At 37.0% G+C, this 15,636-nt stretch overlaps 1 protein-coding gene across 6 annotated transcripts in view; it reads left to right on the top strand.

The window, feature by feature from the left end:
- The window catches only part of Racgap1 (Rac GTPase activating protein 1), a 34,831-nt gene that overhangs the window by 7,543 nt on the left and 11,652 nt on the right, over positions 1-15,636 (top strand). For 3 of the 6 annotated variants that reach the window (XM_063254719.1, XM_063254721.1, XM_013159522.3), the window contains exons 2-9: positions 4,458-4,546; positions 9,233-9,435; positions 10,416-10,552; positions 11,596-11,665; positions 13,561-13,614; positions 14,259-14,339; positions 14,870-14,987; positions 15,499-15,629. In XM_063254719.1, coding sequence (XP_063110789.1) covers positions 4,462-4,546; positions 9,233-9,435; positions 10,416-10,552; positions 11,596-11,665; positions 13,561-13,614; positions 14,259-14,339; positions 14,870-14,987; positions 15,499-15,629 — 879 coding nt within the window. In that variant the 5' untranslated portion in view covers positions 4,458-4,461. Of the gene's footprint in view, positions 1-375; positions 448-4,457; positions 4,547-9,232; positions 9,436-10,415; positions 10,553-11,595; positions 11,666-13,560; positions 13,615-14,258; positions 14,340-14,869; positions 14,988-15,498; positions 15,630-15,636 lie in introns of all 6 variants that reach the window. The other 3 variants (XM_003475789.5, XM_063254722.1, XM_063254720.1) reach the window with 2 other exon arrangements.

Raw genomic sequence — 15,636 nt, 5'->3', positions numbered from 1 at the left:
CTTGATTCCTTTTGGTCTACATTCTAGCTATAATCTGCATTTTATGTGCATTGTGCTTTGTATGATATGTTACGATTTGTGGGAGGTGACCAAGAATATCTGCAACATATGTGACCTAACTTCTATTTTTATAACATTTTATCTTCAGTGTGTTAGGATGAAAAGAATATAGATTTTGTGTTTAGGCCTGGTATTCATTATGCACACAGCATTTATTAGTCATTACAGTCTCTGAGCCTTAGTTGTTCTTTGTAAAATGGAGTTCATTAAGTTAATCAGATCCACTTAAAGAAAAAAATGTTATGTGAAGTATCATTTAGTGCCCAAATCACTTCAAGTGCACCCTGTAAATACTAGCTTCTTTTTTCCTTTCAGGCTATTTAGGATTATTTAAGAAAAATTCTAGCTGGGTACAGTGCCTGTAACTCCAGCACTGGGGAGGCTGAGGTAAGAGGATCACTGTGAGTTCAAGACCATTTTGGGGTTATGTAATGAATTCAAGGTCAGTTCACATTACAAAGCAAGACTGTAAAAAACAAAACAAAGCAAAAAAAACCACCAAAAAAAAATACAAAAATTTTTAAAATACAGAATTTAGTGATATTCTTGTGTGGAGATAGGGCAGCCTAGGAAAAATTACTGGATTTGGGCATCACTGTTCTAAAATATAATTAGCAGCTCTCAGACCAAAACCAAAACAAACAAAGCTACCAGATACTTTCATGATAAATAGTATAATTTAATAGTAAGGTTCAGTTTATACATTATACAAATTTTTCTTTGTTAATTTATAATTTTCTGTAAGGTAAACATGATAGATACTATTATTTCTCCTTTATAGGTGAGTCTGAGAATTTAAGTGATTTATCAGAGATTGTACTCCAAGTAGGTAGAAGGGCTGAAGCTTTCTCTGAGGATTTCTACCACCCCCACTCCACTCTTCTTTTTGTTTTAATCTATATTCACAATGATGTTGAAGTAGAATGAAAATTCTTTTGACAGAATTATCATGGGTATATGTATATTTTCTGATTGCCATTTATCAAATATTTATTTTGTGTATAAATATCATGTCAAATACTGTATGGTTGTGTGTGTAATATTGCAGCATCAAATATAAGGCTTCTGCCCTAAATTTATAGTTTACCTGGGACACAGGGCAGGAACATGGTGAAGTTAGAACGTTAATTCATGTGAGCGGCACCTGAGCAAAGCAGTGTGGGCGAGACTGGAAACAGGGAAGTTATTTGAGGCAGGAGGACAATTGAAGTAAGTGATGACAACCTCCAAGTGATGGGGGAGGCGTCTAATATAGACATAAAGGAAGAGTCCACAGCGTTTGGTGACTATGCCTATAGACAACCAAGGGACCAAAGGTGTTTCTAAGGTTTGAAACTGAGTGACTGGGAGAATGATAAGAAGTAGGACCAAACTGGGAATCAGTAGGGTAAAGGAGAGGTAGAGTAGTTGATGAATATAAAGGGGAGGGGCAGAACAGGGTCTTAAAATCAGGCTCAACATCCAGGACAGTGGTGGCAAACCATGTGTGCCAAAGCGGGATGTTTGTATCACTGAAAACTAAAAGGTTCACCATCACTGGTCTAGGGCATCTAAGCAAGCTGAAAGATTTAGGAGTGAGGCTAGATCCAAGGAGAGAAGTTGGTGAGTTGGCAGTAGCAGTATAATGGCTAAAGTGAAATACTTTGATAAGTTATTTCAGAGTTTGAAGGAATAAACCTTAGGAAATGTTTGGTGGTCAGGAAAGAATAAAAATTCAAAACCAGGCTATTCGTAAAATTTTGAATTATTGAGACCATGAAGAGCTGACACAGCGATTATCTCTTTGCTGTTTTGTAGAAGAACATTAGAAGTTTAAAGAATCCTCATCTAAGTAGTATAGTAGCCCTCATCTTATAGATTTCTATGTATTTATCTTCAAGAACCAAGTTCATGGTTTCAAGAGACTACCTCATTATAATCCTCACTCCAGGAAGTGTGCAAAGAATGTAGAGAAGAATAATGAACTAAAGGAATTTGAGAGAATGTGAGGATTTGTTTTATAGGGTACTGTCTTACTCTGTTCCTGTGCTGTAATAAAATACCTTAGCCTGGGTAATGTATAAATAATAGAAATTTATTTCTTGCAGTTAGGGAAATCGAAGGTTAAGGCTCCAAGCACATTCTTTGGTATGAATTATTTTCTTTTTCCAAAATGACACCTTCTTGCTGCATCCTTACGTGGTAGGTGGTCAAAAAGGGCCAGATTCCTTCAAGCATTTTTATAAAGGCACTAATCTTATTCACACCCTGACTACCTCTTAATACTATTGCATTGTGGAGTAAGTTTCAACATGAATTTTGGAGAGACACAAACATTGAAATCATAGAAGAGGATCAGACAAGAGCTGGTGTGTTCAGAGTGGAATGGCTTAGACCATAGAAGAGGATCAATGGACAGATAACACACTAAAAAACATTAAAAAATAATTTTTAATATCCTAGTTGTACAATGAAAATTTTCTGCATTCTTGGACAGAGGTTTTCTACTGTTTTAAAATTTTGGAATATACAGATGAATGTTGAGATGAAAGAAATCACTCCATGTTAAAACTATTGATTAGTGTCTTGCATTTTTACTGGGAGCTGAAGGAGAGCATCATTTGAATCCACTACTAAATGTCTTGTTCCGTTTTTTTGTCCTGGAGCACTTGGGTGTGTTTATTTTTGTTAATTCCATGGGCATCTCTGTAAGTTTCATATCTCTTTCTGCCAGCTTTAATGATATTCTTTTAGGGTTTTTTTGTTTGTTTGTTTGTTTTTGTTTTTGTTTTTGAGACAGGGTCTTGCTGTGTAGTCCTGAACTCATGATGTAGCCAAGGCTGGGCTTGAACTTGGAAGTGATCCTCTTGCCTCAGCCTCCCAAGTGCTGGGATTACAGATGTGCACTATCATGCCTGGCTTTGCTCTTTGTTTATAGAAAGATCTTTGTAATATTTTGTTGATCTGGTTGCTTAGCAGTTTATTAGCTTGGAACAGTTACATTAGCATTTGAAGATCTTGGTTGCTGCCCCTCACTCAGGTATATATTATTGGAATTAAATATTTTTTTTCTTTTACAGCAATTGTGATATGAATACAAATGAATATTTTTATAGCATTTAATAGAACTATTTTTATGTTCATATATTCCTTTGTCCTTTGTGTTGTTCTTTTTCTTTCTTTTTTTTTTTTTTTTGGTACCCGGGATCGAACTCACAACCTCATGCTTACCAGGCAGGTGCTTATGCTGCTGAGCTAAATCCTTGGCCCTCTTTTTTCCTTTCTTACCCTCATAGTTTATGATATAATCTTAAAAACACTGCAGAATCACTAAATATTCATAATAGAGTTCTGAAAATTTTATTTAGATACATAAAATAATGATCTGAACCAAAATGCTGAGGAGTGGTTAGAGAAAACATGGAAGAGTCCTTTGACTGGTATTTTTAAAGACATTCAGTTTTCAATGAAGTCTGAGTTTTTATTTCATTTCCTTGATAATTTTCCTACTATCCAGTAGGTGTCTTTTTGAGTGCTAACGACGATCTTATTTCTTCAAAGATTTCCCAAAGTCTATTTGGAACGAAACTGCCTATAGGGACTGTGTTTTCTTTTAATGTAATATCAGCAGGTCTTTGAGAGGGAAACACTAAACCTGAAATTTATTATACAGAACACAGTAACAAGGATTTTTTCATTTGCCCCTCTAACTGTGAAGGTGGTGTATTGTCTCTCTCTGGTGCCAGAATGTGGTACAACATAATCCTTTCCTATGCTTAGTATAAATTTATTAGATATAGTCCCTGCACACAGTCCAGCAGAGAACCCTGCATTACAGAAATAATTCTTGTGCTGCTGAGCTGGCAATTTCCCCACTTAATCACTTGCATGACGTCATCTGTGCTATTGGTAGGAAATGTGCTGACCATGTCCTGAGTTTTAAAAAGGCAGTTGTGATAGGACATTAACTAAAAATGAAATTTAAAATAAACCTTTTAAGTTATAGTGTATGTCTCCAAATTCTAGTAGGATTAAAGTGGCAAGAATATTAATCAATAAGTCTAACTTGGAGATCATATTATATAGTTGGTCGCCTCAATCCAACTGATATGTTCATTCCAAATAACCTTCTAGCACTAGAGTGTTTGCAGAGCAGGGGGGCAGGGGTAGTCAGGGAGGATGTGTTATCCTTAAAGATCTAAATTGATTTTGTAGTTTTTGAAGGAGTCTTAAACATTTCATCTTGTTCTATAATAAGGATCACTCAGAACATCTGTAGTTAGCTTGAGATTTTTATTATGGTATCTGCAAATGGAAGAGTCCAGGTTTTGGACACTAATGGCTGTGCTAGGTTGTTATTAAATCTTATGTCATGGGGAGAAGGCAGGATCCCTAATGTATATTTGATTTCTTGGCAGAAAGATGGATACTACGATGCTGAATTTGCGGAATCTGTTTGAGCAGCTTGTGCGCCGGGTGGAGATTCTCAGTGAAGGGAATGAACTCCGTAAGTCATTCTGAGCTGGTTTGTGCAAGAAGAAAAAGCAGATTTCAGATTTGGGTTTTCTGCAAAGCTGAAATATGTTCCAATTTTAAAGTTGCTTTTTCATTTGAGGTACCTAAAAAAAGAGAGTGATAGGCACTTAGCTATGGTCAAAACTTACTGGATACTCATTCCAAATGGTCACTAAATTTTTTTCTATGGTTCTTCTTAAATGGATTATATCCAGATTTTTTTCATTATCATTTTTCCTCTGCTAATGCCACTGAATAATAGGCATTAGCTGCCAGTTTTACTTTTGTACCATAAACTGGGAATAATCTGGTTTTCCAAGAATGATGGTGTTTTTTTTGAATGATTATGCATATGTACATATATATATTAATTATTATTTTTCTCAGTGTTCTGTAAAACATTTTCAGTTGAATAGGAAAAAAGTCATAATTTCTTTTTAAGAGGGACTAGGCATTATTTTTACTTATATTTGAGGCATGATAATAAAGGATTGAGTTGGAATAGAGAACTGGGGAGAAAAAGGAGGTGTTGAGGGAGCAGTCTGGGAAGTAAAATAGCAAGAAAAAGTAGGTTAATAATACTGGCATTATGTACAATAAGGGAGTTATTCTATGCTAGCTTCTATTTTACAGGTTTAGTATTAGCCTGTTTACTAACGGTTGCTCTTGAGTCAGCCTCATTGATGTAAAAGTAATGCAAGAACTGTGTCTTGAACTTCTCTTTATTTCTGTGGTACTTAGTATGGCTTCATGCTTATGCCATTCAATATTTTCTTTAAATTGATTGATGCTTTTAATAGCTCTTATCCACTTATGGGCCTTTCAGAACAGTATTCTATTTTCTCTCTTTTAATAGCTGCTGCATGACCCTGTCAGCTGGTACCAGCTCAGTAACCACAATGGCATACTAATCAAGCTTTTCTTTGAGGTCACATCATCTTGATAAATAGATTACTTTTCAGTCTAGGGGGAAAGATATGGAATAAGATCTTAAAACTCAGGTTCATTGAGCAAATATTTTATGAAAATCTATCAAAGCTTCTAGCATGTGTAGAGTTAATAGAAAGGGACAACTAAATGGCTCCATGGAGGGTTTGAGGTAAGCCTTGGATATAAGGGTAGTAGTATCCTAATAGCAGAGATGAAAGGGCATTTTAGGTTAAGCAACAGCCAGAGTGGAGTTCTGAAAAGCAGTTCTTTATTCTGCAACAAATATTTGAGTACCTATGTGTGCTAGGTATGGTACAAGGCATTGGAGATAAAAGAGGAAAAGAGCTGAACATGTGGCACATACCTGTAATCCCAGCACTCAGGAGGCTGAGGCAGGAGGATTGTTGTGAGTTCGAGAACAGCCTGGGCTACAAAGTGAGCTCAAAGCCAGTCTGAACTGCATAGCAGGACCCTATCTCAAAAAAGAAAAAGGGAAAAAAGACACAGCATCCTTACCCTTACAGTTCAGAGGATAGTGAGGAAGACAAAGAGAAGGGCCTGTCCAAAGACCTGGAACTGGGAATGAGATGGGGAGGGATGATGAAAAAACAAATTGAGATTCTGGATCACTTAAATTTATTTGCTGAACTATGAACCAAATCTTGACTTTCAAATAAATCATAGATTAGCCTCAATTTGTTCTAATGAAATTTCTCTTCTCCATTTATTTATTTAGTGTGTATGTGTGATGGGGAATTGAACCCAGGGCCTTTATACTGAACTGCATCCCAGCCCTTTTAAAAATTTTTATTTATTTAGAGATAGGATCTCACTAATTTGATAAATTGTCCAGACTTGGCTTGAACTTGAGAGCTTTTTGCCTCAGCTTCCTAGAGGGCTGGAATTAAAAGTGTGTACCACCATGTCTGGTACCTTCCTTCTTTTTGATAGATGAGCTTTATACAGTTTATTATGTATATAGTTTTATAAAGCAGGGACTCTGAATTTAATAAATCTTTTCAATGTGTGCTTCTTGACAGAGCTTATACCAGACTGAATTATGACTCAAAAACGGACCCAAAAATTACCAAATTTTAGCTAAATAATACCAAGCTTATTGATTTATAAAATCAAAATTTTATTTTTCTGGTCTAAGGTCCATAGTGCTTTTTGACTCAATTCTAGCAAATTTTTCTCACAGCAGAATTGTACCTAAAGGCCTATCTTGGGGCTGGGGATTTAGCTCAGCGGCATAAGCGCCTGCCTTGCAAGCAGGCAGTCGTGAGTTTGATCCCTGGTACCGATAAAAAACGAAAAAAGACCAAAAAAAAAAAGTCTAAAGGCCTATCTTAAATCAGGCATGCAAATGTTCTGGTTGGAATCTAATTAAACCATGCTGGCCCAATAATTTAATATTTTGCACTATTAAAATAAGGATTCATTATTCAAAAATTTTTTTAATATTAAGAACTTCTTACTTGGCCATTTCATTGTAACAATAAAGAACAGAAGCACACTTTTCAACCGTATAGTCAACAATTTTCTACCTCTGTTCTTAAAATGAACTGATGTTTGGTTTAGCTTCTATCTTTATTTGATTCAGTTACACCTTTAACGTATGCCAATTAGCAGTTAATAGGAATAAGTCCAAACTTAATAAGACTTACCAAGAGGAAGTATCATAAAGAACAAGCGTTGAATGGAAATCTTTCCAGTCTCAGATTATTTTTCAATTTAGTAAATACTTCATTGTGTATCTAACACTTAGTACTATGTTGCTGACCACAATGTGGAGCTAGAAAATTTTTAGACCGTACAGTGGAAGAGTATTTCTCATTGTTTTTGAAATCAAACATTACATATCTCCCTAGCATGCACAAATTGTAAGTGTACTTCTTGGTGGATTATCACACTAAACAGCAATTAAAAAACTTGCTTAGATGCTTCAGCACTTGGGAGGGTGAGACAGGAAGACTATTGCAAGTTCGAGACCAGCCTGGGCTAAAAAGTGATCTCAAGGCCAACCTGACGTGCATAGTGAGACCCTATCTCAAAAAGACAAAATGAACTGATGTTTGGTTTAGCTTCAACAACAAAAAACCAAAAAAAAAAAAAAAAGCCTCCTGTTTATATTTTTATCTTATAAATCTAAATGTTGAAATTTGCAAAAGAGTATAGCTCAGTAGCATAACACCTACCTGGCAAGCATAAGGTCCTGAGTTTGATTCCCAGTACATCCCCCCAAAAAGATATTTGCCTTTTTTTTGGTACCAAGGATCGAACTCATGACCTCGTGCTTGCCAGAGAGGTGCTTGTGCTGCTGAGCTAAACCCCCGGCCCCAATATTTGCCCTTAAAAATAAAAAAGTAACATGTTCCAGATTTTTAACTAAATTAGCATATTGTTTATAACTCTTTACACAGTAATACTTTATTTTTTGGTTCATGATATTTGTATTGTATAACATTCCTGGGTTATAACACCTTGTTTTGCTAAAATTTGTTTACTAAATATTAAAGTTTTTTTTTTTTTTTTTTTTGTCTTTTTGAGACAGGGTTTTACTATGCAGTTCTGGCTAGCCTTTGTGGCCCAGGCTGGTTTTGAACTTGCAATAATCCTCCTGCCTCAGCCTCCCGAGTGCTGGAATTAAAGGAGCGCACCACCACACCCAGCTAATATTAAAGTTTTATGACTTGGTTTCTTTAGAATGAATTGGTGTCCTAATTTATAACTCTGAAACTTAGTTGAATTTTAAACTTCATATTGTTTCTTAGGTTAAATTCACATAGGAAAAGTACTCCTGATACCTAGAAATTAGCTAGCTTTGTGTGAATGTGGCCCAATTTTAGCTATGAGCTAGGTTAGCTTGACCAGCAGTAATATGCAGCTTGGAACTTTTTTCCATGATGTGGTGGAAAATGATGGTTAAAGATAGATTGAGGTTAACTAGAAAACTGTGTGGCATTTCTGCAGTGCATTATAGAAGAACCATCTTCACCAATAGCGGGTGTTAAGAATGATGACACCAGTGTTATGTAGCTCTGAGGTGCTGCCTTGGAAGCAGTGCTATCTTGGAAGCAGACATTTGAAGAGAGTCCACATTCTGCTTTCAGTAACTTTCCAAGAGCTAATAGGAGCTTCTTTTCTGTGTTTGCAACTGAAATGTTTACATACCCCTCAGAGCAGTGTTAAACAGCAAAAGCAAATTGGCTCTTTACTTTCAAATCAATACTTGCATAATTATATAGCTGAGTGGAATTACAGGTCTAGACATCTATAATATTAATCTACATCTACTGGAGCATATTATGACAGTTATATTTGAATTTGCTGTTTAACATCTCTGTTGCAATAACACATGACCACAGAGGAGGTTGTTTTTGTTTTATAGCTATAACTGTCCTGGTGTGTGACAGCTGCCCCAAAGATATCCCCCTTTGATTGCCTTCTGTTCAGGAGCTTTCAGTGTTGATGTTACATCTGGAGCCAGGTGACTGATGAGTTACCTATTCCATAGCAGATGCCACTGGCTAAATCAGAAGTAAGTGGCCTGTTTGAATCAGGAATTGCTCCCCACAAAGCTCTTGTCTAGAGTAACAGATGTATCCAGGATGCATTCCTGATTATTTTTAGCTGGATTTGCCAATAGTTCAGCTTTATTATGTATTTGGACTAACGGTAACTATAGCACTCATTTATTTGAGCTGTTATACTTGAGTTATTACAGTTTTCACTGAATGTTCCTCAGAATTCATCCAGTTGGCGAAGGACTTTGAGGATTTCCGTAAGAAGTGGCAGAAGACAGACCATGAGCTGGGGAAATTCAAGGATCTTTTGATGAAAGCAGAGACTGAGCGTAGTGCTCTGGATGTTAAACTAAAGCATGCACGTAATCAAGTAGATGTGGAGATCAAACGGAGACAGCGAGCTGAGGCTGACTGTGAGAAGCTGGTGTGTATTGTTTTTCTCCATTAGCACAGTGGTGTTGGGAGAAGGGAAGCACCATCTGATAATATTTCTACTTGCCGCATACACCCACTTGTTCTGCTGTATTAAAGATCTATAAGCAACCTGTCCTTTAACTGGAGTTGAAATTGCAGCCTATGACTTTGCTGTTTATAATTTGAAATTAAATTTATTTTCTTCTTTAGACTTGAAAGTATTACTCAACAGACAGATTTCAAGTGAGAATTTAAATAATTAAAATGAGGAAAGGCAGGGAAATTGTAATGTACTTGATCCATCACAAGTTATTGGTCATAAGTGCTACCCCAGAATATTTTAATCCTTCCATGAATAATAGTCCTTTGGTATTGAGATAGGTAAAGCAACACTTAACTCTTCTGTACATCACTGCTCTCTAATTCAGAATAAAGGGCTAGATGTACTCAACTCATTGAGCAGTGTGACTGAAGTACAGCATATCATTTTGCTGTGCTAGGGTGGGTTATGGTGCCAGGAAAACATTTGCTAGGAGGGACTAATTGATTTTGGTTTTATGTTAGGTGCTTCAGTAAGCTCATATTGTCTGGTGTCTGTATGTTACTGCTTTGTATCCATCTTAATGCATTTTGCTCCACCACTTAGAAAGGTGAGTGATTGCTTTAATCCACAGAAGAAGCCACTAATTGTCCTGATAAAAATGAGACTAAAGTGTTTTTGCTATCTATTTTGGGACCCTCATTTTGTGCTACTTTTCTCTTACACTGGCAGTTATATCTAAAGGCTTGTAGCGGAAGCCTCTCCATTCTAGAGTTCATTTTACCAGTCAGAAATCAGAACCACAATCTGAGCTTGATGTGAATTAATATGCTATTGGTATAGCTGCCTTCCTGAAGGCCCATTTACATAATGCTGGTCTGCCTGTCCCATAAATTTGAGGTGAAGCTTTCCTTGGTTAGTTATAATGTTTTATCTGCTTTGGTCTGTAGGAACGACAGATTCAGCTGATTCGAGAGATGCTCATGTGTGACACATCTGGCAGCATTCAACTAAGTGAGGAGCAAAAATCAGCTCTGGCTTTTCTCAACAGAGGCCAACCATCCAGTGGCAATGCGGGGAACAAAAGGTAGAGTAACTGCATCTGTTGTTTTATGATGATAAGCAACCCAGTTGTCAGAAGTTCCTGTTATCTGAACTCTGAAGTAACTTTTGGAATGTGTACTGAAGAAAGCAGAAAAAGACTTGGGGGAAGGAAGGATGGTGGGGAAGAAAGGCATAGGGACTTCCTTATTTTTACTTAGTTATTTTTTCTTTTTTTTCTTTTTTTTTTTTTTTTGGTATTGGGATTCAAACTCATGACCTTGTGCTTGCCAGGCAGGTGCTATGTCACTGAGCTACATCCCTGGCCCTCTTTTTTTTCTTATTTTAAAATCTTGCCTTTTAGGTTAGTTTTCATCACAGGTGAAATTCTGATGCTGGTGCTAAATTGTACATCAATAACTAATCCTGCATGTTGTTAAAAAACCTGAAGGTGAAAGTGGCAGTTCAGCGATACTTTTACTGTTTACTCTCCAGAGAACTCTGGTAGTTTTTCTTGTTTAGAAAGGCTGCTATGAACCAGGATGAGACAATAATTTTGGTTCCTCAGTATCACTATTTAAAATAGTCTCAGCCAGGCTTTAAATTTAACACCCCCAATACAATAAGTAGGGAAAGGTCAGCACTCTTTAGAGCTATTTGTTTCATTGCCTGGTTGTTTTATGGGGAATCTTTATAACTGAGAAGATATATGGGCTTAATTTCTTTAAAAATACCAGTGCTGGGTAATATTATCATAGAAAGCAGCCACAGTTGGGGTCAAATTGAACTTCACTTTTCTGCAGGGCATACCACCCATATCCCTGGCTGTAGCTGTCACTGTTATAAGTCCTTTGCTGAAAAAGCAACTATATTGCAACTGTACTTGTACATAAAAACGCACTCTCCATGAAAACCACAACTAAGGCAACTCAAACCCCAACTAAAGGTTAAGCTTGTAGTTGTCTCCATAGAGAAGCTACAGCCATGAACTTGCTCGTATTACCACACCAAAAGTACTTTTTTGAGTGTTGGCAGATTTTATGTTCTGTAGTCCCCTGTGTCTGATATTGTGTTGTTTAATTCTTCTAGACTGTCAACCATTGATGAATCTGGCTCCATTTTATCAGATATCAGCTTTGACAAGACTGATGAATCTCTGGTAATAAACATTTGGTCTCTGAGATTTATCTGTTTTCTTAACCCTGCTCTCTTAGGAGTATCTCTCCCATTCTCTCTTTTGGATACCTCTGCCTATTATTATTGCTTCATTAGTTGATATGTTACAGATACTGAGCTAGCAATTGAAAATATAAATTGGCGTGTATGTAAGAAACTGGTTATAGCATTTGTGTAGTTTCTGGAAGTATAAACGTAGAATTCAGGATTTGGCATGAAGTTGAGTTTTATTTAAAGGATCTCTATGAGCTGCATGTAGTAATTGATTTATCTTGACTTATTAGCACTCCACAGCAATAAAAAAACAAATTAGCATGAATATATCCCAGGGGGAGTAAACTTGGTTTTATTTCTGAACTTTGGTTCTCAAGGAAAGCTTAGCGACACTTCGTAATTAGAAGGAAACCAAGTTTCTGGAACTTTAATCAAAAGAATGTGATGAGAATTTCTAGGCATTATATGTAATGCTTTGATCAATAATTGTTAACATGTCTACATTCTTTGTTACCCTGCTTTTATGAGGAAGTACCCTTCTCTTATGGTGGTTCTGCAGAAAAGGTCATCTGATATTTTAGTCTTTGATATTCAGGAGACTAGTAGTTTATTGGTGGGTGTATCTTTTCTGTTGCTGCCTGAAACCTAGAAAACAATGCAGTAAATCAGAGGAAGTTACTAGTGGTTGATTTTCTGACATAGCAAAAACAGTGACAATTTTACATGATGTAGGATTTTCTATTCAAATTAGGTGTTTGACTAAGGGGATAAAATGACTGTTTTATAGATATTGTTAGGCAGTCCTTCTTTGAGAGCTGGTTAGAGGTTCTAGCAGGGGAATGCAGTTATATATACCCTTGACCAAGGAAACTGTCCTCCTCTATTGGGGATAGTCATCCTCTTTGACCAAGCACACAGCTTCACAGCTTCAGCTTCAGGCGGGATGCTCGTGAGGAAGGAAAGGGGCACCTGCCTGGCCAGCCAGACCACCCAAATCAGCCCTGACAGTCAGTGGGGTGACGGATGTTGCAGCCAGATCACCTTCATATCCAGCAGCTCTTTTTTGAAGTAAGGAATGATATAGAATAGTTTTGGGATAAATAGTATAACAAGAATATATCAGCAGCTGATTTTTGAGCTAGAGCTGTGCTGTGATACCTGTTGTAACTGAAGCACAAACAGACAACCAGGAGCTAAATTACTTGACCTTGAATTGGGGAAGTAAAATTAGTGAGCTGCTGTTTGCAGCATGCAACTGTTTCTAGATACTGTTTTTTCATTAATAATCAGGAGTAGGAGAATCATTGATAGACAACTAAAATGAATGCACATGGTTAAGGTAAGTGAATTGAAACTAAACCACAGTAAAAGATACATTTTTCTTCAGTGGTGAACCCATTCTTTTAGGCCCCAAGGAATAGGAATGTTGAGAGACATAAAACCTAAACTTGAACATTTAAAATGGCAGTATTGTACAAAACATCTGATGAGACAGTAGCAATCCCTTAAGGTCAAGAATCACATCTAACATGATCAGTATGGTGCCTAACATTCTGTAAGTTCTAAAACTAATTACAAAAATAACCAGAAATAAAGGATCAGAGAACAGAAATAATCACGATAGAAGTGATTCTTTAACCTTTTCTTGCCCCTGTAGTATTGATTCCTGATTCTATTATAATAGCTTCAATTTTTGAAAGAAAGCATGTTAACTTACTGTAGACCTATAGCTATAACACTGGAGACCTCCTCTGTCTTTCTCCTCAAATTGTAAGTTAGGTATTCTGACTTAAGAAACCTTGCAAGTTCACTGTATTTTTATGTGCATGGAACTTGTGGGAGGGTTACCCAGAGAAAGAAATTAATAAAATTTACTTTCAACAGGATTGGGATTCTTCTTTGGTGAAAAATTTCAAACTGAAGAAAAGACAAAAGAGGGTATGTGCGTGTGTTTCCTATTTCCAAAGTAACAATAAAAAGCATTCTTTGTAAAATTTGTCCTGATACTGCATTTCTGACATGCTGCTCTACCCATTGTTAAACCCATACTATAAACGAATTAATACTGTAGGAATGGTATTAATATTTCTGTAGTGATTTGGGACAAGATTCTGTGTTTCACTGTTCTGGGCTGTATTCATTCATGTAGTAGAAAAAGATATACTTAAGTTTATTTTGAGTTCTCAATATGAATTTTTATGTAAGACTTTTGTGCTCTAATATAAGCTTCAGATGAAATGTGTGCGTAATAGGATATAGAGATCTGTCTGTGCGTGCTTGTTTAGGCTACTTAATGTGTTTTCAAAGACCTCATGTACTAAGATAGGATTACAGCTTTACTTTTTCTGGTGCTGTCATCCAAATTTCTCCAAAGCTTGTTCCTTTTTTTCTGGGGCACTGAGAACATTTTTGTGCTTATGCAACTTAGTCTTCAAGTAGCAATGGGCAACAAAAGAGCACATTGATTCTTATTGTAGCCTTGGTCCTTAGGACTTGAATCTAGGTGTCTGATGAACTTGTTTTATCTTCTGTGCTTCATATATACTTGGCACTAAAGTGTTTGATCTTTGTTCCCTTTCTAGCGATCTAGTAGCCAACAATTTGTTGATGGACCCCCTGGGCCTGTAAAGAAAACCCGTTCCATTGGCTCCACAGCAGACCAGGTAAGAAAGGGCAGGTAAAGAGAAGGGTGTTCTTGAATACATAGATTAGTGGCCCAGAACATTGAAATGGCTGTCAACATTGCAGTATTGCCGGGCGTGGTGGCTCATGTCTATAATCCCAGTGCTCGGGAGGCTGAGGTGGGAGGATTGTTGCGAGTTCCAGACCAGCCTGGGCTACAAGGTGAACTCAAGGCCAGCCTGAACTGCATAGCGAGACCCCATCTCAAAAAAGACAAAAAAAAAATTGCGGTATTATGTTGAGAGATGTTTTATGAGAGTGTGTCTATACAATAAGATCCTACAATAAGATCCTATCATTCATACACGTAGAATTACTCTGATAAACAGCTGTCAGTTATATTTGACTCTTATGACCTACATTTGTATTTAAAAAAATGAGATTTTATTGGAGAATGTTTGGAGCTGAAGCCATAGACCAAGATTCAGGAATTTTTCATGACTCCAAAACACTCTGCAGTGAAAAGTCAGACTTGATGTTCATTGGTCTCTCATTACTAATTTTGTTCCAGGGGAATGAATCCATAGTTGCAAAAACGACAGTGACTGTTCCCAATGATGGTGGGCCCATTGAAGCTGTGTCAACTATTGAGACTGTGCCATATTGGACCAGGAGCCGAAGGAAAACAGGTCTTTTGTGCTTGTGACTAAATTGCCTGTGTGAATCCACTGGTAAAATTTGAGAGAATTGGTTTCTTAGAACCTTCTTGAGACAGGAATTGGTTGTAATGGGTAGTTTCTTATTGCTGCCTTCTAAGGACCAGAGATTTGTTTGTCCTTCCATACCTTTAGGTTGTTAGCCTAGTCTGTACCACTAATGGATTAACCAGCTTCTGTGTCTTTTTTTTTTTTTTTTTTGAGAAAGGTTCTTACTCTGTGGTGCAGGCTGGCCTTCAACTCACTGTGTAGCCTAGGCTAGCCTTGAATTTGAGGCAGTCTTCCTGCCTCAGCCTCCCAAGTGCTGAGATTACAGGCATGCACCACCATTCCTGGCAACTAATTTCTCTTGAAACTGCATTTTTACATGCCCATTGGAATTTACTTCGGGTTTTGGTTACAGGCTATGGTTTATCCACTAGTTATATTGAAATTGGAGCTAAAATGCAGATGCAACATAATAGTTAAAAGTGTAATTTTTTAGGTGCTTTACAACCTTGGAACAGTGACTCTACTCTGGTCAACAGACCAGTGGAGTCAAGAATAGAGACAGACACCACAAGCACACCACAGAATAATGGCGGAATGCGTCTGCATGATTTTGTCTCAAAGACGGTAAGTC

This window comes from Cavia porcellus, unplaced genomic scaffold, assembly GCF_034190915.1.
Source record: "Cavia porcellus strain 051 isolate PalLab524CR breed Dunkin Hartley unplaced genomic scaffold, mCavPor4.1 scaffold_8, whole genome shotgun sequence".
Lineage (NCBI taxonomy): Eukaryota > Metazoa > Chordata > Mammalia > Rodentia > Caviidae > Cavia > Cavia porcellus.
Note: the sequence above shows the minus strand (reverse complement) of the source record. Positions and strands in the feature narration are given on the sequence as shown.